The sequence below is a fragment of the Oncorhynchus keta genome, chromosome 25 (assembly GCF_023373465.1).
Source record: "Oncorhynchus keta strain PuntledgeMale-10-30-2019 chromosome 25, Oket_V2, whole genome shotgun sequence".
Lineage (NCBI taxonomy): Eukaryota > Metazoa > Chordata > Actinopteri > Salmoniformes > Salmonidae > Oncorhynchus > Oncorhynchus keta.
The window spans coordinates 50,156,476-50,178,742 of record NC_068445.1 but is presented as its reverse complement, the minus strand read 5'-3'; the positions used below and the strand labels follow the sequence as shown (position 1 = coordinate 50,178,742).

The following is a 22,267-nucleotide window of genomic DNA, read 5'->3' as shown; positions in this document are numbered from 1 at the left end:
GGTACTCCAAACAGGTACCCAAACAACCCCAAAGCACCCCAAACAGGTACTCCAAACAACCCCAAAGCACCCCAAATAGGTACTCCAAACAGGTACCCAAACAGGTACCCAGACAACCCCAAAGTACTCAAAACAGGTACTCCAAACAGGTACTCCAAACAACCCCAAAGCACCCAAAACAGGTACTCCAAACAGGTACCCAGACAACCCCAAAGTACTCCAAACAGGTACCCAAACAACCCCAAAGTACTCCAAACAGGTACCCAAACAACCCCAAAGTACTCCAAACAGGTACACCAGACAACCCCAAAGCACCCCAAACAGGTACCCAAACAACCCCAAAGTACTCCAAACAGGTACTCCAAACAGGTACACCAGACAACCCCAAAGTACTCCAAACAGGTACCCAAACAACCCCAAAGCACCCCAAACAGGTACCCAAACAACCCCAAAGTACTCCAAACAGGTACCCAAACAACCCCAAAGTACTCCAAACAGGTACCCAAACAACCCCAAAGCACCCCAAACAGGTACCCAAACAACCCCAAAGTACTCCAAACAGGTACCCAAACAACCCCAAAGTACTCCAAACAGGTACCCAAACAACCCCAAACAGGTACTCCAAACAGGTACACCAGACAACCCCAAAGTACTCCAAACAGGTACCCAAACAACCCCAAAGTACCCCAAACAGGTACCCGAATGTACCCCAAACTTTTAAAGATCTGACCCAGGAGAATGCAGCCCAGTAGTGAAAATACAGGTTGGATTCACATAGTTGGCAGAATATAATCTTAAAGGGGAAGTTCACCTAAAACCACTTCTGGGCCCTTTTGATCACTAAATTATTCCACGTGTTATTTCATAGTTTTGATGACTTTCTACAATGTAGAAAATAGTAAAAATAAAGAAAACCCCTTGGTGTTCTAAAACTTTTGACCAGTGGTGTATATAAAAACATATGTGGACACACCTTTAAATGAGTTGGTTCTGCTATTTCAACCACACCCATTGCTGACAGGTCTATACAATCAGGCACCCAGCCATGCGATCTCCATAGACAAACATTGACAGTAGAATGGGCCTTACTGAAAAGCTCAGTGACTTTCAACTTGGCACCGTCATAGGATGCCACCTTCCCAACAACTCAGTTCTTCACATTTCTGCTCTGCTAGAGATGCCCCGGTCAACTGTAAGTGCTGTCGCGGCGGCAGGGTAGCCTAGTGGTTAGAGCGTTGGACTAGTAACCGGAAGGTTGCGAGTTCAAAACCCCCGAGCTGACAAGGTACAAATCTGTCGTTCTGCCCCTGAACAGGCAGTTAACCCACTGTTATATATAATAATAATAATATATGCCATTTAGCTGACGCTTTTATCCAAAGCGACTTACAGTCATGTGTGCATACATTCTACGTATGGGTGGTCCCGGGAATCGAACCCACTACCCTGGCGTTACAAGCGCCATGCTCTACCAACTGAGCCACAGAAGGACCACGACCACTGTTCCTAGGCCGTCATTGAAAATAAGAATTTGTTCTTAACTGACTTGCCTGGTTAAATAAAGGTAAAACCAAAAAATATTGGGAAATGGAAATGTCTAGGCGCAACAACGCCTCAGCCATGAAGTGGTAGACCACACAAACTCACAGAACAGGACCGCCGAGTGTTGAAGCACATAGTGCATAAAAATCATCTGTCCTCGGTTGCAACACTCACTACCGAGTTCCAAACTGCCTCTGGAAGCAACGTCAGCACAAGAACTGTTAGTCGGGAGCTTCATGAAATTAATTTCCATGACCAAGCGACCGCACACAAGCCTAAGATAACCATGTGCAATGCCAAGCGTCAGCTGGACTGGTGTAAAGCTCACAGCCATTGAACTCTGGAGCAGTGAAAACGCATTCTCTGGAGTGATGAATCACGCTTCACCTTCTGGCAGTACGAAGGAAGAATCTTCATTTGGTGGATGTTAGGAGAACACTACCTGTCCCAATGCATAGTGCCAACTGTAAAGTCTGGTGGAGGAGGAATAATGGTCTGGGACTGTTTTGTCATGGTTCGGGCCCCTTAATTCCAGTGAAGGGAAATCTTAACGCTACAGCATACAATGACATTCTGGACAATTCTGTGCTTCCAACTTTGTGGCAACAGTTTGGGGAAGACCCTTTCTGTTTCAGCATGACAATGCCCCTGTGCCCAAAGCGATGTCCATACAGAAATGGTTTGTCGAGATTGGTGTGGAAGAACTTGACTGGCCTGCACAGAGCTCTGACCTCAACCCCATCGAACACCTTTGGGATGAATTGGATGCCGACTGCGAGCCAGGCATAATCATCAAAATAGCTCCTGCAGGATTTTTTTGTTGCTATAAATCACAACTCACACGTGCTCATAATTAACTTTTCAGTTCACACAGATCTGTTTTTAGGCACAAATGTGAGTAAAATGGTCACACTGTCGAGCCCTGAAACTCACTCACAGAGACCGTGAAGGAGCATCATGCTCTCCCTTTCCGCTGTGTAAAGAAATTAACCAACCACACTGCCCACAGGTTCCTGGGAGGCGGGACAACAGAAGACTGTCAAACCTGCAGTTTCCCTGTCATCGCTCGCTTTGTGACTGACAGGTGCCTGAAGAGTAGCCTAGTTATTTTAAGTGGAAAAAGTTGCCGGTTGAATATTAGTCCGTAATCTGCTGTTGAGCTAGTGGAAAACATTGTTTGGGGTGATTATGAGAATCCATCACAAGTGCATAGGGCGTAGGATCTAGGGGACTGGTCGATGATCTAAGGGACTGGTCGATGATCTAAGGACTGGTCGATGATCTAAGGGACTGGTCGATGATCTAGGGGACTGGTCGATGATCTAAGGAGCTGGTCGATGATCTAAGGGACTGGTCGATGATCTAGGGGACTGGTCGATGATCTAAGGAGCTGGTCGATGATCTAAGTGACTGGGCGATGATCTAAGTGACTGGGCGATGATCTAAGTGACTGGGCGATGATCTAAGTGACTGGTCGATGATCTAAGGGACTGGTCGATGATCTAAGGGACTGGTCGATGATCTAAGTGACTGGTCGATGATCTAAGTGACTGGGCGATGATCTAAGTGACTGGGCGATGATCTAAGTGACTGGTCGATGATCTAAGGGACTGGTCGATGATCGAGGGGACTGGTCGATGATCTAAGTGACTGGTCGATGATCTAGGGGACTGGTCGATGATCTAGGGGACTGGTCGATGATCTAGGGGACTGGTCGATGATCTAGGGGACTGGTCGATGATCTAGGGGACTGGTCGATGATCTAGGGGACTGGTCGATGATCTAAGTGACTGGTCGATGATCTAAGTGACTGGTCGATGATCTAAGTGACTGGTCGATGATCTAAGTGACTGGTCGATGATCGAGGGGACTGGTCGATGATCTAAGTGACTGGTCGATGATCTAAGTGACTGGTCGATGATCTAAGTGACTGGTCGATGATCGAGGGGACTGGTCGATGATCTAAGTGACTGACTGGTCGATGATCTAAGTGACTGGTCGATGATCTAAGTGACTGGTCGATGATCGAGGGGACTGGTCGATGATCTAAGTGACTGGTCGATGATCTAGGGGACTGGTCGATGATCTAGGGGACTGGTCGATGATCTAGGGGACTGGTCGATGATCTAGGGGACTGGTCGATGATCTAAGTGACTGGTCGATGATCTAAGTGACTGGTCGATGATCTAAGTGAGTGGTCGATGAACTAAGTGACTGGTCGATGATCTAAGTGACTGGTCGATTTTGTATTGGGCCTTGGAATCTATTTACTTGTCATCCATCATCTTAACTGTTTTTACAAGTGGTACCAGGTGGTACACAATGACATTGTCAAACTTTGAGTTGCAAGTTATACCCATTATTTAACTGTTGTGTTGCCAGTTATGCTCATTATTTAACTGTGTTGTGTTGTCAGGTATGTCCTCTATGTCTGGCCCTCAGTCAGGCCCTGGTCCCACCATCACTATGCCAGGACAAAATCAGACACACGGACCCAAACCCTGGCCTGAAGGTTAGTCTGACTCAGTTAATCCTAAACCAGACCCTGGTCTGAAGGTTAGTCTGACTCAGTTAATCTTAAACCAGACCCTGGTCTGAAGGTTAGTCTGGCAATTCCTCATCAATGGAGCCTTAACAGGTCTAACAGTCAGTTTCTTAACAGGTACATGTTTACAGGTACATGTTTATCCATAATTGGAAAAAGAAATGTCATAAATTCTTCAAGTTCAGCGTCTGGATGCTCCTCATTAATCACATCAAACCAACAAATATTTTTAACATCATCTGCAGAGTCACAACTAAATCTGTTGTATGATCTCTTATACACTATTTTAGGCCCAGCTGTTGGAACTTTGTCTTACCTGGATATAGCCACTATTTTGTGATCACAGCATCCAATGGGTTCTGCAGTCAGTATTAGTAAAAATGTGATCAATACATGTGGATTATCTTGTTCCTGTATAGTTTGTAAACACCCTGTTAGGTTGATTAATAACCTGAACCAGATTACAGGCACTGGTTACAGTTGGAAGCTTCCTCTTGAGTGGACAGCTTGAAAACCAGTCAATATTCAGGCCCCCAAGAAAGTAGACTTCTCTGTTTACATCACATACACTATCAAACATTCACACATTACTTACAGTGCATTCGGAAAGTATTCAGACCCCTTGACCACATTTTGCTACGTTCCAGCCTTATTCTAAAATGTATTAAATAGGTTGATTCCCTCATCAATCTACACACAAAACTCTATCATGACAAAGCAAAAAACAAATACAATCAAAAAACGAAATATGACATTTACGTAAGTATTCAGACGTTTTACTCAGTACTTTGTTGAAGCACCTTTGGCAGTGATTACAGCCTCGAACCTTCTTGGGTGTGACGCTACAAGCTTGGCACACCTGTATTTGGGGAGTTTCTCCCATTCTTCTCTGCAGATCCTCTCAAGCTCTGTCAGGTTGGATGGGAAGTGTCGCTGCACAGCTATTTTCAGGTCTATCCAGAGATGTTAAATGGGGATCAAGTCCGGGGTGTTACGGTATCGAGTCAATGTGGTGGCTATATACAGGGGGTACCGGTACAGAGTCAATGTGGAGGCTATATACAGGGTGTTACGGTATCGAGTCAATGTGGTGGCTATATACAGGGTGTTACGGTATCGAGTCAATGTGGAGGCTATATACAGGGTGTTACGGTATCGAGTCAATGTGGTGGCTATATACAGGGTGTTACGGTATCGAGTCAATGTGGAGGCTATATACAGGGTGTTACGGTACAGAGTCAATATGGAGGCTATATACAGGGGGTACCGGTACAGAGTGGTCAGGGTGTTAATGTGGAGAGTCAATATGGAGGCTATATACAGGGGTACGGTACAGAGTCAATATGGAGGCTATATACAGAGTCAATGTGGAGGGGGTACCGGTACAGAGTCAATGTGGAGGCTATATACAGGGGTACCGGTACAGAGTCAATGTGGAGGCTATATACAGGGGGTACCGGTACAGAGTCAATGTGGAGGCTATATACAGGGGTACCAATGTGGAGTACAGAGTCAATGTGGAGGCTATATACAGGGGTACCGGTACAATGGAGGCTATATACAGGGGTACCAGTACAGAGTCAATGTGGAGGCTATATACAGGGGTACCAGTACAGAGTCAGTGTGGAGGCTATATACAGGGGGGGTAGTCAGTGTGGAGGTATAGAGTCAATGTGGAGGCTATATACAGGGGTACCGGTACAATGTGGAGGCTATATACAGGGGGTACCGGTACAGAGTCAGTGTGGAGGCTATATACAGGGGGTACCGGTACAGAGTCAGTGTGGAGGCTATATACAGGGGGTACCGGTACAGAGTCAATGTGGAGGCTATATACAGGGGGTACCGGTACAGAGTCAATGTGGAGGCTATATACAGGGGGTACCGGTACAGTGTGGAGGCTATATACAGGGGGTACCGGTACAGAGTCAGTGTGCGGGGGCACCGGTTAGTCAAGGTAATTGAGGTAATATATACAGTTGAAGTCAGAAGTTTACATACACTTAATTAGGTTGAAGTTATTAAAACTCGTTTTTCAACCACTACACAAATTTATTGTTACCAAGCTATAGTTTTGGCAAGTACTTTGTGCATGACACAAGTCATTTCTCCAACAATTGTTTACAGACAGATTATTTCACTTATAATTCACTGTATCAAAATTCCAATGGGTCAAAAGTTTACATACACTAAGTTGACTGTGCCTTTAAACAGCTTGGAAAATTCCAGGAAATTATGTCATGGCTTTAGAAGCTTCTGCTAATTGACATCATTTGAGTCAATTGGAGTGGTCCCTGTGGATGCATTTCAAGGCCTACCTTCAAACTCAGTGCCTCTTTGCTTGACATCATGGGAAAATCAAAAGAAATCAGCCAAGTCTTCAGTAGACCTCCACATGTCTGGTTCAACCTTGGGAGCAATTTCCAAACGCCTAAAGGTACCACGTCCATCTGTACAAATAATAGTACGCAAGTCTAAACACCATGGGACCACGCAGCTGTCATACCGTTCAGGAGGGAGACGCGTTCTGTCTCCTAGAGACTAACATACTTTGGTGGGAAAGTGCAAATCAATCCCAGAACAACAGCAAAGGACCTTATGAAGATACTGGAGGAAACGGGTACAAAAGTATCTATATCCACAGTAAAACGAGTTCTATATCGACATAACCTGAAAGGCCGCTCAGCAAGGAAGAAGCCACTGCTCCAAAACTGCCATTAAAAAAAGCCAGACTACGGTTTGCAACTGCACATGGGGACAAAGATCGTACTTTTTGGAGAAATATCCTCTGGTCTGATGAAACAAAAATAAAACTGTTTGGCCATAATGACCATCGTTATGTTAGGAGGAGAAAGGGGGAGGCTTGCGAGCCGAAGAACACCATTCCGACTGTGAAGCTTGGGGGTGGCAGCATCATGTTGTGGGGGCAACATCTCAAAACATCAGTCAGGAAGTTAAAGCTTGGTCGCAAATGGGTCTTCCAAGTGGACAATGACCCCAAGCATACTTCCAAAGTTGTGGCAAAATGGACAACAAAGTCAAGATATTGGAGTGGACACAACTTCCTGACCTCAATCCTATAGAAGATTTGTGGGCAGAACTGAAGAAGTGTGTGTGAGCAAGGAGGCCTACAAACCTGACTCAGTTACACCAGCTCTGTCAGGAAGAATGGGACAAAATTCACCCAACTTATTGTGGGAATCTTGTGGAAGGCCAACTGAAACGTTTGACCCAAGTTATACAATTTAAAGGCAATGCTACCAAATACTAATTGAGTGTATGTAAACTTCTGACCCGCTGTGAATGTGTTGAAAGAAAGAAAAGCTGAAATAAATTACTCTCTCAACTATTATTCTGACATTTCACATTCTTAAAATAAAGCGGATTTAAGACAGGGAATTTTTACTAGGATTAAATGTCAGGAATTGTGAAAAACTGACTTTAAATGTATTTGGCTCAGGTATGTAAACTTCTGACTTCAACTGAACATGTGGGTAGAGTTATTAAAGTGACTTATGCATAGATAATAAGAGAGTAGCAGCAGTGTAAAAGTTGGGGGGCCAATGCAAGTAATCTGGGTAGCCATTAGTTTATCAGTTTAACTTGTCAAAGTAAAGTTTACTTAAACTCTAATCTTACAATTGTTTATTCTCTCTCTCATTTTTACTATACTGTGTTTTTATTTAAGCTACTTGCAAACTTTCTGAGATGGTACATCTTTACGCCTATACATTCATTCGATTGTTGATCATGAGTAGGCTGTGCCTAGGCCAACAAATTACCTTCACATTCAAATGGGGATTAGGGAGATTAAAGGGAAATTAAGATATTAAAATAATGAGAGGGGAGGGGAAAAAACATTACATTTGTTGCTTTCCACTCTTTCTACAATATTAATTGTTCTCTTACACTATGTTAATAGTCTTAACTACCACACATGCATTGAAAAATCTTGCAATGGCGATCAGAGAAAAGGCCATTTGGCATGTCGCCGTGCTGTGTGCTCTGTTGTGCACTGCTAGATTCCAGCGATGTAGTTAAGTTAAAATATGCTAAACCATCGTTCGTCGATAGATGATGCAATCGTAAAATCACCCAATCCTACCATGGCCTTAAATTTAACCTGGGTGTACACACTAGGCACAGCCTAACCTGGGACCATGCCTCAGGACTGCCTGGCCTGATGACTCCTTGCTATTCCCAGTCCACCTGGTTGTGCTGCTGCTACAGGAAAGACAGTCGTTTAATGTGAGAGGCTCAGCGATTTTGAAAGTCGTGCAATGTATACCCTTTAGTCTGGCTCAGTTAATCCTAACCCAGACCCTGGTTTGAAGGTTAGTCTGGCTCAGTTTAATTTGGATAGTCTAATTGGTTGATTTATGGAATGTGATTGACCACATATATTTGTGCTCTTCCTGTTTCAGGCCAAGGTGGTGATACTCCCAGCAACCCCCAGAAGCTTCTAGCTCCGCCCCCCAGTGGTAGACCCTCACCTGCCCCACCCCAGGCCCCTCCTCCTGGACCCATGTCCGGCCCCTCTATTACCCATCAGCCCCAGGGACAGCAGCCGTCGCCCGTCATCACACTGCAACAGAAACAGAACCGCGTTACGCCCATCCAGAAACCACAGGGCCTGGACCCCACAGAGATACTGCAGGAGAGAGAGTACAGGTAACCCTTGACCTCTAACCCCTGACCTCTAATCGTGACCTGTTTAGAATCCACAGGGCCTGGACCCCACAGAGATACTGCAGGATACCAACAACACGAGTGACCGACACAACACAAGTGACGTCATCAGAGTGCGCAGCTGAACACTGCTGAAAACACTTGGTTTGCTGTTTTTGATTTAAACATAACCAATATTCGCCAGAGTGGGGCTGCGTTCTAAGGCACTGCATCTCAGTGCTAAAGGCATCACTACAGACCCTGGTTCGATTCCAGGCTGTATCACAACCGGCCGTGACTGAATAACCATAGGGCAGCACACAATTGGCCCAGCGTCGTCCGGGTTACACAAAACTCAAACCGGCTGCGTGTTTACGCCATAAATGTATTTTGTACCCCCACACCAAACGCGATCACAACACGCAGGTTAAAATATCAAAACAAACTCTGAACCAATTACATTAATTTGGGGACAGGTTGAAAAGCATTAAACATTCATGGCAATTTAGCGAGCTGGCGTGCACTTGCTAGCTAATTTGTCCTATTTATCTAGCTTGCTGTTGCCAGCTAATTTGTCCTGGGATATAAACTTTGAGTTGTAATTTTACCTGAAATGAACAAGGTCCTCTAATCCGACAATGAATCCACAAATAAAACGGTCAACCGAAACGTTTCTAGTCATCTCTCCTCCTTCTAGGCCTTTTCTTCTCTGGACTTTATATTGCGATTGGCAACTTTCATAAATCAAATCAAATCAAATCAAATTTATTTATATAGCCCTTCGTACATCAGCTGATATCTCAAAGTGCTGTACAGAAACCCAGCCTAAAACCCCAAACAGCAAAATATGCAGGTGTAAAAGCACGGTGGCTAGGAAAAACTCCCTAGAAAGGCCAAAACCTAGGAAGAAACCTAGAGAGGAACCGGGCTATGTGGGGTGGCCAGTCCTCTTCTGGCTGTGCCGGGTAGAGATTATAACAGAACATGACCAAGATGTTCAAATGTTCATAAATGACCAGCATGGTCGAATAATAATAAGGCAGAACAGTTGAAACTGGAGCAGCAGCACAGTCAGGTGGACTGGGGACAGCAAGGAGCCTTCATGTCAGGTAGTCCTGGGGCACGGTCCTAGGGCTCAGGTCAGTTGAAACTGGAGCAGGAGCATGGCCAGGTGGACTGGGGACAGCAAGGAGTCCTCATGTCAGGTAGTCCTGGGACATGGTCCTAGGGCTCAGGTCCTCCGAGAGAGAGAAAGAAAGAGAGAAGGAGAGAATTAGGTGCATTACCGCCACTAACCTCGTTCGTCCGTTCTTTCAGTCACCCACGTGGGTATAACCAATGAGGAGATGAAGGAGGCAGGACTTGCACCGCGATCTGCGTCAGAAATAGAACTGACTTCTATTTTAGCCCGTGGCAACGCAGACGCTCGTTGGCGCGCGCAATAATTGAATAACATAAATAACAGTATGGGGATGAGGGAGTTGGATGGACCCTAACCTGTGTCTGCAGCCGCAGTGTCTACTCTACTCTTACAATTTCGAAGTGGACGTTTGCAACCTTCTTTCCCTGCTCTGGATCGAGAGGGACTTCTCCATCTGTCGGAGGCCTGCACCAGGCGCCGGGAGCAACGGGCTCAGGTTATCCTGCCTCTCGCTTGTCCATAAAGGGTTCTCCAAATCCTGTGAAGCTTGGGAGTGGTCCTTCTCGCCAGCCATGATTTTGGGCAGCTCGATGGTAAGAAATGTGACCGTTCCTGGTGCAAAAACCACATCCTATCCCGGAGCTCGAGTAAATTACATCCCTAAGCTGCTCCTGAATGTACTACTCCAGGACATGGACATTGATTCTATTGTAGTCTATGTGGGGTTTAATGCCATTGTGAATGACAGCTCTGAACAGTTGAAACTGGATTTCAAAGAGCTGATTGACTCTCTGCTAGGCACTAATAAAATACCCATCACATCTGACCCTGTGCCCTTCTCTGAATGGAGGCATTGAACGCTTTAGCAGGATTCCTTCTCTTCACGACGTGATTATTGCAGCTCAATGGGTAAAACTTTTGTTGACAATTTCGATACCTTTTGGAAAAAGGTACACGTTTTTATAAGGATGGGATCCACCCAAATCACTTGGGTTCCTGGATCCTTTCACAGTATTATAAGGAGGATGGGATCCACCCAAATCACTTGGGTTCCTGGATCCTTTCACAGTATTATAAGGAGGATGGGATCCACCCAAATCACTTGGGTTCCTGGATCCTTTCACAGTATTATAAGGAGGATGGGATCCACCCAAATCACTTGGGTTCCTGGATCCTTTCACAGTATTATAAGGAGGATGGGATCCACCCACATCACTTGGGTTCTGGATTCTTTCACAGTATTATAAGGAGGATGGGATCCACCCAAATCACTTGGGTTCCTGGATCCTTTCACAGTATTATAAGGAGGATGGGATCCACCCCAATTGGGTTCTGGATCCTTTCACAGTATTATAAGGAGGATGGGTTCCTGTTCCTGGATCCTTTCACAGTATTATAAGGAGGATGGGATCCACCCACATCACTTGGGTTCTGGATTCTTTCACAGTATTATAAGGAGGATGGGATCCACCCAAATCACTTGGGTTCCTGGATCCTTTCACAGTATTATAAGGAGGATGGGATCCACCCAGATCACTTGGGTTCCTGGATCCTTTCACAGTATTATAAGGCTGCGTTGATGACTTATCAATGACCCAAGTCCAGCTCATTTAATCAAATCAAATACACATGTTTAGCAGATGCTATTGTGGGTGTAGCGAAATGCGTGCGCTTTTAGTTCCTACAGTGTAGCAATATGTTGCAATTCGGGCCGATTCTTTTCTCTCGGGCCGACTTTCTTCTCTGTATATATCAATGATGTCGCTCTTGCTGCTGGTGATTCCCTGATCCACCTCTACGCAGACGACACCATTCTGTATACCTCTGGCCCTTCTTTGGACACTGTGTTAACTAACCTCCAGACGAGCTTCAATGCTCAGTGGCCTCCTACTGCTCTTAAATGCAAGTAAAACTAAATGTATGCTCTTCAACCGATCGCTACCAGCACCTGCCCGCCTGTCCAACATCACTACTCTGGATGGTTCTGACATAGAATATGTGGACAACTACAAATATCTAGGTGTCTGGCTGGACTGTAAACTCTCCTTCCAGACTCATACTAAACATCTCCAATCCAAAATTAAATCTAGAATCGGCTTCCTATTTCACAACAAAGCATCCTTCACTCACGCTGCCAAACATAGCCTCGTAAAACTGATTATCCTACTGATCCTCGACTTCAGTCATTTACAAAATGGCCTCCAACACTCTAATCAGCAAATTGGATTATATTACAGTGCCATCAGTTTTCTCACCAAAGGCCCATATACCACCCACCACTGCGACCTGTATGCTCTCGTTGGCTGGCCCTCGCTTCATATTCGTTGCCAAACCCACTGGCTCCAGGTCATCGATAAGTCTTTGCTAGGTAGAGCTCCGCCTTGTCTCAGCTCACTGGTCACCATAGCAGCTGAGTAATGCATAGACTAAGATACTGTAGATAGTATACAATACAGTATATACATATGAGATGAGTAATGCATAGACTAAGATACAGTAGATAGTATACAATACAGTATATACATATGAGATGAGTAATGCATAGACTAAGATACTGTAGATAGTATACAATACAGTATATACAGTGCCTTGCGAAAGTATTCGGCCCCCTTGAACTTTGCGACCTTTTGCCACATTTCAGGCTTCAAACATAAAGATATAAAACTGTATTTTTTGTGAAGAATCAACAACAAGCGGGACACAATCATGAAGTGGAACGACATTTATTGGATATTTCAAACTTTTTTAACAAATCAAAAACTGAAAAATTGGGCGTGCAAAATTATTCAGCCCCCTTAAGTTAATACTTTGTAGCGCCACCTTTTGCTGCGATTACAGCTGTAAGTCGCTTGGGGTATGTCTCTATCAGTTTTGCACATCGAGAGACTGACATTTTTTCCCATTCCTCCTTGCAAAACAGCTCGAGCTCAGTTAGGTTGGATGGAGAGCATTTGTGAACAGAAGTTTTCAGTTCTTTCCACAGATTCTCGATTGGATTCAGGTCTGGACTTTGACTTGGCCATTCTAACACCTGGATATGTTTATTTTTGAACCATTCCATTGTAGATTTTGGATCATTGTCTTATTGGAAGACAAATCTCCGTCCCAGTCTCAGGTCTTTTGCAGACTCCATCAGGTTTTCTTCCAGAATGTTCCTGTATTTGGCTCCATCCATCTTCCCATCAATTTTAACCATCTTCCCTGTCCCTGCTGAAGAAAAGCAGGCCCAAACCATGATGCTGCCACCACCATGTTTGACAGTGGGGATGTTGTGTTCAGGGTGATGAGCTGTGTTGCTTTTACGCCAAACATAACGTTTTGCATTGTTGCCAAAAAGTTCAATTTTGGTTTCATCTGACCAGAGCACCTTCTTCCACATGTTTGGTGTGTCTCCCAGGTGGCTTGTGGCAAACTTTAAACGACACTTTTTATGGATATCTTTAAGAAATGGCTTTCTTCTTGCCACTCTTCCATAAAGGCCAGATTTGTGCAATATACAACTGATTGTTGTCCTATGGACAGAGTCTCCCACCTCAGCTGTAGATCTCTGCAGTTCATCCAGAGTGATCATGGGCCTCTTGGCTGCATCTCTGATCAGTCTTCTCCTTGTATGAGCTGAAAGTTTAGAGGGACGGCCAGGTCTTGGTAGATTTGCAGTGGTCTGATACTCCTTCCATTTCAATATTATCGCTTGCACAGTGCTCCTTGGGATGTTTAAAGCTTGGGAAATCTTTTTGTATCCAAATCCGGCTTTAAACTTCTTCACAACAGTATGGGCACTACTTCATTATCATCCTACCACATTCCTCATGGCCACTACCTCATCATTCTCTCCTCCCCAGGCTGCAGGCTCGTATCGCTCACCGGATCCGGGAGCTGGAGAGTCTACCTGGAGCTCTGCCTCCGGACCTGAGGAGTAAAGCCACAGTGGAACTCAAGGCTTTGAGACTTCTCAACTTCCAACGACAGGTATGACGTCATCTCAGCATAAACTGTAGGCTTCATGAACACTTCTAACGACATCTAGACCCAGACAAACAACACTATCATCACCCAAAGACCACCAGCCCATCATTGACATGTATTGGATAGTTATTATAGCTGGTTACCATTTTCCTAATTTCATACATATTCCACCTCTCCTCCTATAGCTGCGTCAGGATGTGGTCCAGTGTATGCGTAGAGACACCACCCTGGAGACAGCCCTGAACTCCAAGGCTTACAAGAGGAGCAAGCGCCAGACGCTGAGGGAGGCTCGCATGACAGAGAAACTGGAGAAACAGCAGAAGATGGAACAGGAGAGGAAACGCAGACAGAAACACCAGGTGAGTGAACTCCCTGGACCATTACCTGTTCCATATTCTGCTGAACAGACACAGACCCACAAGACATGCCACCAGAGGTCTCTTCACTGTCCCCAAGTCCAGAACAGACTCTGGGAAGCACACAGTACTACAAGTCTCTTTCACATCAGATAACCCAAGATAGTAGTCAAATCTGATTAATACCACACACACACACACACACACACACACACACACACACACACACACCACACACACACACACACACACTCCTCAATGCCATAGGATGAATCATATTCCAGCCGGTGTAAAACAGAAGTACAGCGACGGTGGTTTGGGCCCATCGCTCCTGGAGGAATTCCTTTTCTTGGCAGATGGTGGTGGACTCACTCCCTCGTTCCAGTCATCATCTCCCCCATTTGCAGTAGCGCGACCACCCCAGCCTCCCCCTGCCACCATCTCTTTCAGGGGTACTTTTCTTGTCTCCTTCAAATCATCCTCTTGCCTCTGTATCTCTGATCCAGGAGGGAAAACTTGCACAAAAAGGTATTTTATTGTCGGTAGGCTGTAATTGTCCTCGAGCACACTGGACAGCTTCCTTTTGAGGCTTTGTGTTTGGTCGGTGTTGTTGATGAAGTCGGGCTGTAGCAGATCTCCCATCAGTAACTGGAGCCCAGGCTTGACGAGACGGTAATGTAACTCTCACCAGAGAGAATATCAATGGAGTCAGCCATAGGCTTCACTGACGAGACGGTAATGTAACTCTCACCAGAGAGAATATCAGTGGAGTCAGCCATAGGCTTCACTGACGAGACGGTAATGTAACTCTCACCAGAGAGACTGACGAGACGGTAATGTAACTCTCACCAGAGAGAATATCAGTGGAGTCAGCCATAGGCTTCACTGACGAGACGGTAATGTAACTCTCACCAGAGAGAATATCAATGGAGTCAGCCATAGGCTTCACTGACGAGACGGTAATGTAACTCTCACCAGAGAGAATATCAGTGGAGTCAGCCATAGGCTTCACTGACGAGACGGTAATGTAACTCTCACCAGAGAGACTGACGAGACGGTAATGTAACTCTCACCAGAGAGAATATCAGTGGAGTCAGCCATAGGCTTCACTGACGAGACGGTAATGTAACTCTCACCAGAGAGAATATCAGTGGAGTCAGCCATAGGCTTCACTGACGAGACGGTAATGTAACTCTCACCAGAGAGAATATCAGTGGAGTCAGCCATAGGCTTCACTGACGAGACGGTAATGTAACTCTCACCAGAGAGAATATCAGTGGAGTCAGCCATAGGCTTCACTGACGAGACGGTGATGTAACTCTCACCAGAGAGAATATCAGTGGAGTCAGCCATAGGCTTCACTGACGAGACGGTAATGTAACTCTCACCAGAGAGAATATCAGTGGAGTCAGCCATAGGCTTCACTGACGAGACGGTGATGTAACTCTCACCAGAGAGAATATCAGTGGAGTCAGCCATAGGCTTCACTGACGAGACGGTAATGTAACTCTCACCAGAGAGAATATCAGTGGAGTCAGCCATAGGCTTCACTGACGAGACGGTAATGTAACTCTCACCAGAGAGAATATCAGTGGAGTCAGCCATAGGCTTCACTGACGAGACGGTAATGTAACTCTCACCAGAGAGAACATCAGTGGAGTCAGCCATAGGCTTCACTGACGAGACGGTAATGTAACTCTCACCAGAGACAGGGTTCGCACAAGGTGGTTGAGGTGCTTAAAGTTTTTGCGCTTATTCTGCAAACAGACTGGTGCAAGTCATCTCGCAGCGCATATAGCGGATTTTGGCACAGATAGTTGGAAAAGGGGACAGATAGTTGGAAAAGGGGGACAGATAGTTGGAAAAGGGGGACAGATAGTTGGAAAAGGGGGACAGATAGTTGGAAAGGGGGACAGATAGTTGGAAAAGGGGGACAGATAGTTGGAAAGGGGGACAGATAGTTGGAAAAGGGGGACAGATAGTTGGAAAAGGGGTACAGATAGTTGGAAAGGGGGACAGATAGTTGGAAAAGGGGGACAGATAGTTGGAAAAGGGGACAGATAGTTGGAAAAGGGGGACAGATAGTTGGAAAAGGGGGACAGATAGTTGGAAAAGGTGGACAGATAGTTGGAAAAGGTGGACAGATAGTTGGAAAGGGGGACAGATAGTTGGAAAGGGGGACAGATAGTTGGAAAAGGGGACAGATAGTTGGAAAGGGGGTCAGATAGTTGGAAAAGGGGGACAGATAGTTGGAAAAGGGGGACAGATAGTTGGAAAAGGGGACAGATAGTTGGAAAAGGGGGACAGATGGTTGGAAAAGGGGACAGATGGTTGGAAAAGGGGACAGATGGTTGGAAAAGGGGGACAGATAGTTGGAAAAGGGGACAGATAGTTGGAAAAGGGGACAGATAGTTGGAAAAGGGGGACAGATAGTTGGAAAAGGGGACAGATAGTTGGAAAAGGGGGACAGATAGTTGGAAAAGGGGGACAGATAGTTGGAAAAGGGGACAGATAGTTGGAAAAGGGGACAGATAGTTGGAAAAGGGGGACAGATAGTTGGAAAAGGGGGACAGATAGTTGGAAAAGGGGACAGATAGTTGGAAAAGGGGACAGATAGTTGGAAAAGGGGACAGATAGTTGGAAAAGGGGGACAGATAGTTGGAAAAGGGGACAGATAGTTGGAAAGGGGGACAGATAGTTGGAAAAGGGGGACAGATAGTTGGAAAAGGGGACAGATAGTTGGAAAAGGGGGACAGATAGTTGGAAAGGGGGGACAGATAGTTGGAAAGGGGGGACAGATAGTTGGAAAAGGGGACAGATAGTTGGAAAGGGGGACAGATAGTTGGAAAAGGGGGACAGATAGTTGGAAAGGGGGAGGACAGATAGTTGGAAAGGGGGAGGACAGATAGTTGGAAAGGGGAGGACAGATAGTTGGAAAGGGGGAGGACAGATAGTTGGAAAGGGGGGAGGACAGATAGTTGGAAAGGGGGAGGACAGATAGTTGGAAAGGGGGGAGGACAGATAGTTTGGAAAGGGGGAGGACAGATAGTTGGAAAGGGGGACAGATAGTTGGAAAAGGGGGACAGATAGTTGGAAAAGGGGGACAGATAGTTGGAAAAGGGGGACAGATAGTTGGAAAAGGGGGACAGATAGTTGGAAAGGGGGACAGATAGTTGGAAAGGGGGAGGACAGATAGTTGGAAAGGGGAGGACAGATAGTTGGAAAGGGGGAGGACAGATAGTTGGAAAGGGGGAGGACAGATAGTTGGAAAGGGGGAGGACAGATAGTTGGAAAGGGGGAGGACAGATAGTTGGAAAGGGGGAGGACAGATAGTTGGAAAGGGGGGACAGATAGTTGGAAAGGGGGGACAGATAGTTGGAAAGGGGGGACAGATAGTTGGAAAGGGGGACAGATAGTTGGAAAAGGGGGACAGATAGTTGGAAAGGGGGGACGTGTCCATTTTAATAGACAGACTAAGTTAGCATAATAATATCAATAGTAACACACCTCCTATGGGTAACATATATCTACATTAAATAAAGTTGCTGAAAAATTTTATTTATGGTTTTGACGGTTATTTTATTTTCATCTAACATCCCCAATGTCACAGTTAACAAATTACTGTCACAGCCCTAATAATGTTCCCCCTGTTTCACAGCCCTAATAATGTTCCCCCTCTATTTCACACCCTAATAATGTGTTCCCCTCTGTTTCACAGCCCTAATAATGTTCCCCCTCTATTTCACAGCCCTAATAATGTTCCCCCTCTATTTCACAGCCCTAATAATGTTCCCCCTCTGTTTCACAGCCCTAATAATGTTCCCCCTCTATTTCACAGCCCTAATAATGTTCCCCCTCTATTTCACAGCCCTAATAATGTTCCCCCTCTGTTTCACAGCCCTAATAATGTTCCCCCTCTGTTTCACAGCCCTAATAATGTGTTCCCCTCTGTTTCACAGCCCTAATAATGTTCCCCCTCTGTTTCACAGCCCTAATAATGTTCCCCCTCTGTTTCACAGCCCTAATAATGTTCCCCCTCTGTTTCACAGCCCTAATAATGTCCCCCTCTGTTTCACAGCCCTAATAATGTTCCCCCTCTGTTTCACAGCCCTAATAATGTTCCCCCTCTGTTTCACAGCCCTAATAATGTTCCCCCTCTGTTTCACAGCCCTAATAATGTGTTCCCCTCTGTTTCACAGCCCTAATAATGTTCCCCCTCTGTTTCACAGCCCTAATAATGTTCCCCCTCTGTTTCACAGCCCTAATAATGTGTTCCCCCTCTGTTTCACAGCCCTAATAATGTTCCCCCTCTGTTTCACAGCCCTAATGTGTTCCCCTCTGTTTCACAGCCCTAATAATGTTCCCCCTCTGTTTCACAGCCCTAATAGTGTTCCCCCTCTGTTTCACAGCCCTAATAATGTTCCCCCTCTGTTTCACAGCCCTAATAATGTTCCCCCTCTGTTTCACAGCCCTAATAATGTTCCCCCTCTGTTTCACAGCCCTAATAATGTGCCCCCTCTGTTTCACAGCCCTAATAATGTGTTTGGTAACATGTTCTTCCTTTGTCGTGCTCTCAGGAGTATCTGAACAGCATCCTGCAACATGCCAAGGACTTTAAGGACTACCACCGCTCTATCACTGCCAAGATGCAGAAGCAGAACAAGGCCATCACCACCTGGCACACTAACACAGAGAGAGAACAGAAGAAAGAGACAGAGAGGATCGAGAAGGAGAGGATGAGGAGACTCATGGTGAGTTAGAGGAGAGGATGAAGAGGGGAAGAGACTCATGGTGAGTTAGAGGAGATGATGAAGAGGGGAAGAGACTCATGGTGAGTTAGAGGAGAGGATGATGAGGAGGAGAGGATGAAGAGGGGAGGAGACTCATGGTGAGTTAGAGGAGAGGATGAAGAGGTGAAGAGACTCATGGTGAGTTAGAGGAGAGGATGATGAGGAGGAGAGGATGAAGAGGGGAGAAGACTCATGGTGAGTTAGAGGAGAGGATTAAGAGGGGAGGAGACTCATGGTGAGTTAGAGGGGAGGAGACTCATGGTGAGTGAGAGGAGAGGATTAAGAGGGGAGGAGACTCATGGGGAGTTAGAGGGGAGGAGACTCATGGTGAGTGAGAGGAGAGGATGAAGAGGGGAGAAGACTCATGGTGAGTTAGAGGAGAGGATGAAGAGGGGAGGAGACTCATGGGGAGTTAGAGGGGAGGAGACTCATGGTGAGTTAGAGGACAGGATGAAGAGGGGAGGAGACTCATGGGGAGTTTGAGGAGAGGATGAAGAGGGGAGGAGACTCATGGGGAGTTAGAAGGGAGGAGACTCATGGGGAGTTAGAGGAGAGGATGAAGAGGGGAGGAGACTCATGGGGAGTTTGAGGAGAAGATGAAGAGGGGAGGAGACTCATGGTCAGTTAGAGGGGAGGAGACTCATGGTGAGATAGAGGAGAGGATGAAGAGGGGAAGAGACTCATGGTGAGTTAGAGGAGAGGATGAAGAGGGGAGGAGACTCATGGTGAGTTAGAGGAGAGGATGAAGAGGGGAAGAGACTCATGGGGAGTTAGAGGGGAGGATGAAGAGGGGAAGAGACTCATGGTGAGTTAGAGGAGAGGATGAAGAGTAGAAGAGACTCATGGTGAGTTGGAGGAGAGGATGAAGAGGGGAAGAGACTCATGGTGAGTTAGAGGGGAGGAGACTCATTGTGAGTTAGAGGAGAGGATGAAGAGGGGAGGAGACTCATGGTGAGTTAGAGGAGAGGATGAAGAGGGGAGGAGACTCATGGTGAGTTAGAGGAGAGGATGAAGAGGGGAGGAGACTCATGGTGAGTTAGAGGAGAGGATGAAGAGGGGAGGAGACTCATGGTGAGTTAGAGGAGAGGATGAAGAGGGGAGGAGACTCATGGTGAGTTAGAGGAGAGGATGAAGAGGGGAAGAGACTCATGGTGAGTTAGAGGGGAGGAGACTCATGGTGAGTTAGAGGAGAGGATGAAGAGGGGAAGAGACTCATGGTGAGTTAGAGGAGAGGATGAAGAGGGGAGGAGACTCATGGTGAGTTAGAGGGGAGGAGACTCATGGTGAGTTAGAGGAGAGGATGAAGAGGGGAGGAGACTCATGGTGAGTTAGAGGAGAGGATGAAGAGGGGAGGAGACTCATGGTGAGTTAGAGGGGAGGATGAAGAGGGGAGGAGACTCATGGTGAGTTAGAGGAGAGGATGAAGAGGGGAGGAGACTCATGGTGAGTTAGAGGGGAGGAGACTCATGGTGAGTTAGAGGGGAAGAGACTCATGGTGAGTTAGAGGGGAGGAGACTCATGGTGAGTTAGAGGAGAGGATGAAGAGGGGAAGAGACTCATGGTGAGTTAGAGGAGAGGATGAAGAGGGGAGGAGACTCATGGTGAGTTAGAGGGGAGGAGACTCATGGTGAGTTAGAGGAGAGGATGAAGAGGGGAGGAGACTCATGGTGAGTTAGAGGAGAGGATGAAGAGGGGAGGAGACTCGTGGTGAGTTAGAGGGTAAGGATGATGAGGGGAAGAGACTCATGGTGAGTTAGAGGAGAGGATGATGAGGAGGAGAGGATGAAGAGGGGAGGATGAGGAGTTAGTTAGTCCCTTTTGTTTCCCCTGTTGACCTTTAACCTTTAAACCCCCTATCTGTCCAGGCAGAGGATGAGGAGGGCTACAGGAAGCTGATTGACCAGAAGAAGGACAAGCGTCTGGCGTATCTGCTGCAGCAGACTGACGAGTACGTAGCTAACCTCACTGACCTAGTCTACGAGCACAAGGCTGCACAGGCAGCCAACATGAAGAAGAAGAAGAAGAAGCAGAAGAAGAAGGTGAGAGTTCTACACAGGTCACAGTTCAAATCTGACCCAATGATATCTGTCAGGGGAAGCACTGATACCATGTTAGCAACATCATTATAGATCTGTGAGATTTAGTGCTGTGTCACTAGCAGCTTCCTGTTAATGTACCTGTGCTCACCTGTCCTGTCCTATCTGACCCATAGAATATTGATGAGAGCGGGGAAGGGATGAGTGGCATCGGACCTGACGGGGAGGTAAGATTATAACAGAACTCTATAGACTGAATGTTGATGGTCCTGAAACATCTCTTTGTACCACTTTGATTGACTTCTGTAGTGGCTAAATAAGTGTGTTGTCCCTCCAGTCCATGGATGATATCTGTGGTAATAGTGTGTTGTCTCTACAGCCCATGGATGATGTCTGTGGTAATAGTGTGTTGTCCCTCCAGTCCATGGATGATGTCTGTGGTAATAGTGTGTTGTCCCTCCAGTCCATGGATGATGTCTGTGGTAATAGTGTGTTGTCCCTACAGCCCATGGATGATGTCTGTGGTAATAGTGTGTTGTCCCTACAGCCCATGGATGATGTCTGTGGTAATAGTGTGTTGTCCCTCCAGCCCATGGATGATGTCTGTGGTAATAGTGTGTTGTCCCTCCAGCCCATGGATGATGCCTGTGGTAATAGTGTGTTGTCTCTACAGCCCATGGATGATGTCTGTGGTAATAGTGTGTTGTCTCTACAGCCCATGGATGATGTCTGTGGTAATAGTGTGTTGTCCCTCCAGCCCATGGATGATGTCTGTGGTAATAGTGTGTTGTCCCTCCAGTCCATGGATGATGTCTGTGGTAATAGTGTGTTGTCTCTACAGCCCATGGATGATGTCTGTGGTAATAGTGTGTTGTCTCTACAGCCCATGGATGATGTCTGTGGTAATAGTGTGTTGTCCCTACAGCCCATGGATGATGTCTGTGGTAATAGTGTGTTGTCTCTACAGCCCATGGATGATGTCTGTGGTAATAGTGTGTTGTCCCTACAGCCCATGGATGAGAGCAGTCAGATGAGTGAGCTGCCAGTCAAAGTGATCCAGACAGAAACGGGGAAGGTTCTGCAGGGGCTCGACGCCCCCAAGTCCTCACAGTTGGAGGCCTGGCTAGAGATGAACCCTGGGTAAGAGACATGAGAACGTCCTGCATTATGGATCTTTTCTAGTTTGTTGTATCATTTTGTTTGACTTGTAACCCGTCATTTTC

General features: G+C 46.2%; 1 protein-coding gene across 31 annotated transcripts in view; it reads left to right on the top strand.

The window, feature by feature from the left end:
* Positions 1-22,267, top strand: part of smarca2 (SWI/SNF related, matrix associated, actin dependent regulator of chromatin, subfamily a, member 2) — a 214,611-nt gene that overhangs the window by 9,226 nt on the left and 183,118 nt on the right. For 5 of the 31 annotated variants that reach the window (XM_052479896.1, XM_052479899.1, XM_052479898.1 and 2 more), the window contains exons 5-12: positions 3,959-4,054; positions 8,512-8,758; positions 13,739-13,865; positions 14,048-14,221; positions 18,796-18,969; positions 20,874-21,047; positions 21,221-21,271; positions 22,054-22,184. In XM_052479896.1, coding sequence (XP_052335856.1) covers positions 3,959-4,054; positions 8,512-8,758; positions 13,739-13,865; positions 14,048-14,221; positions 18,796-18,969; positions 20,874-21,047; positions 21,221-21,271; positions 22,054-22,184 — 1,174 coding nt within the window. The other 26 variants (XM_052479900.1, XM_052479926.1, XM_052479925.1 and 23 more) reach the window with 26 other exon arrangements.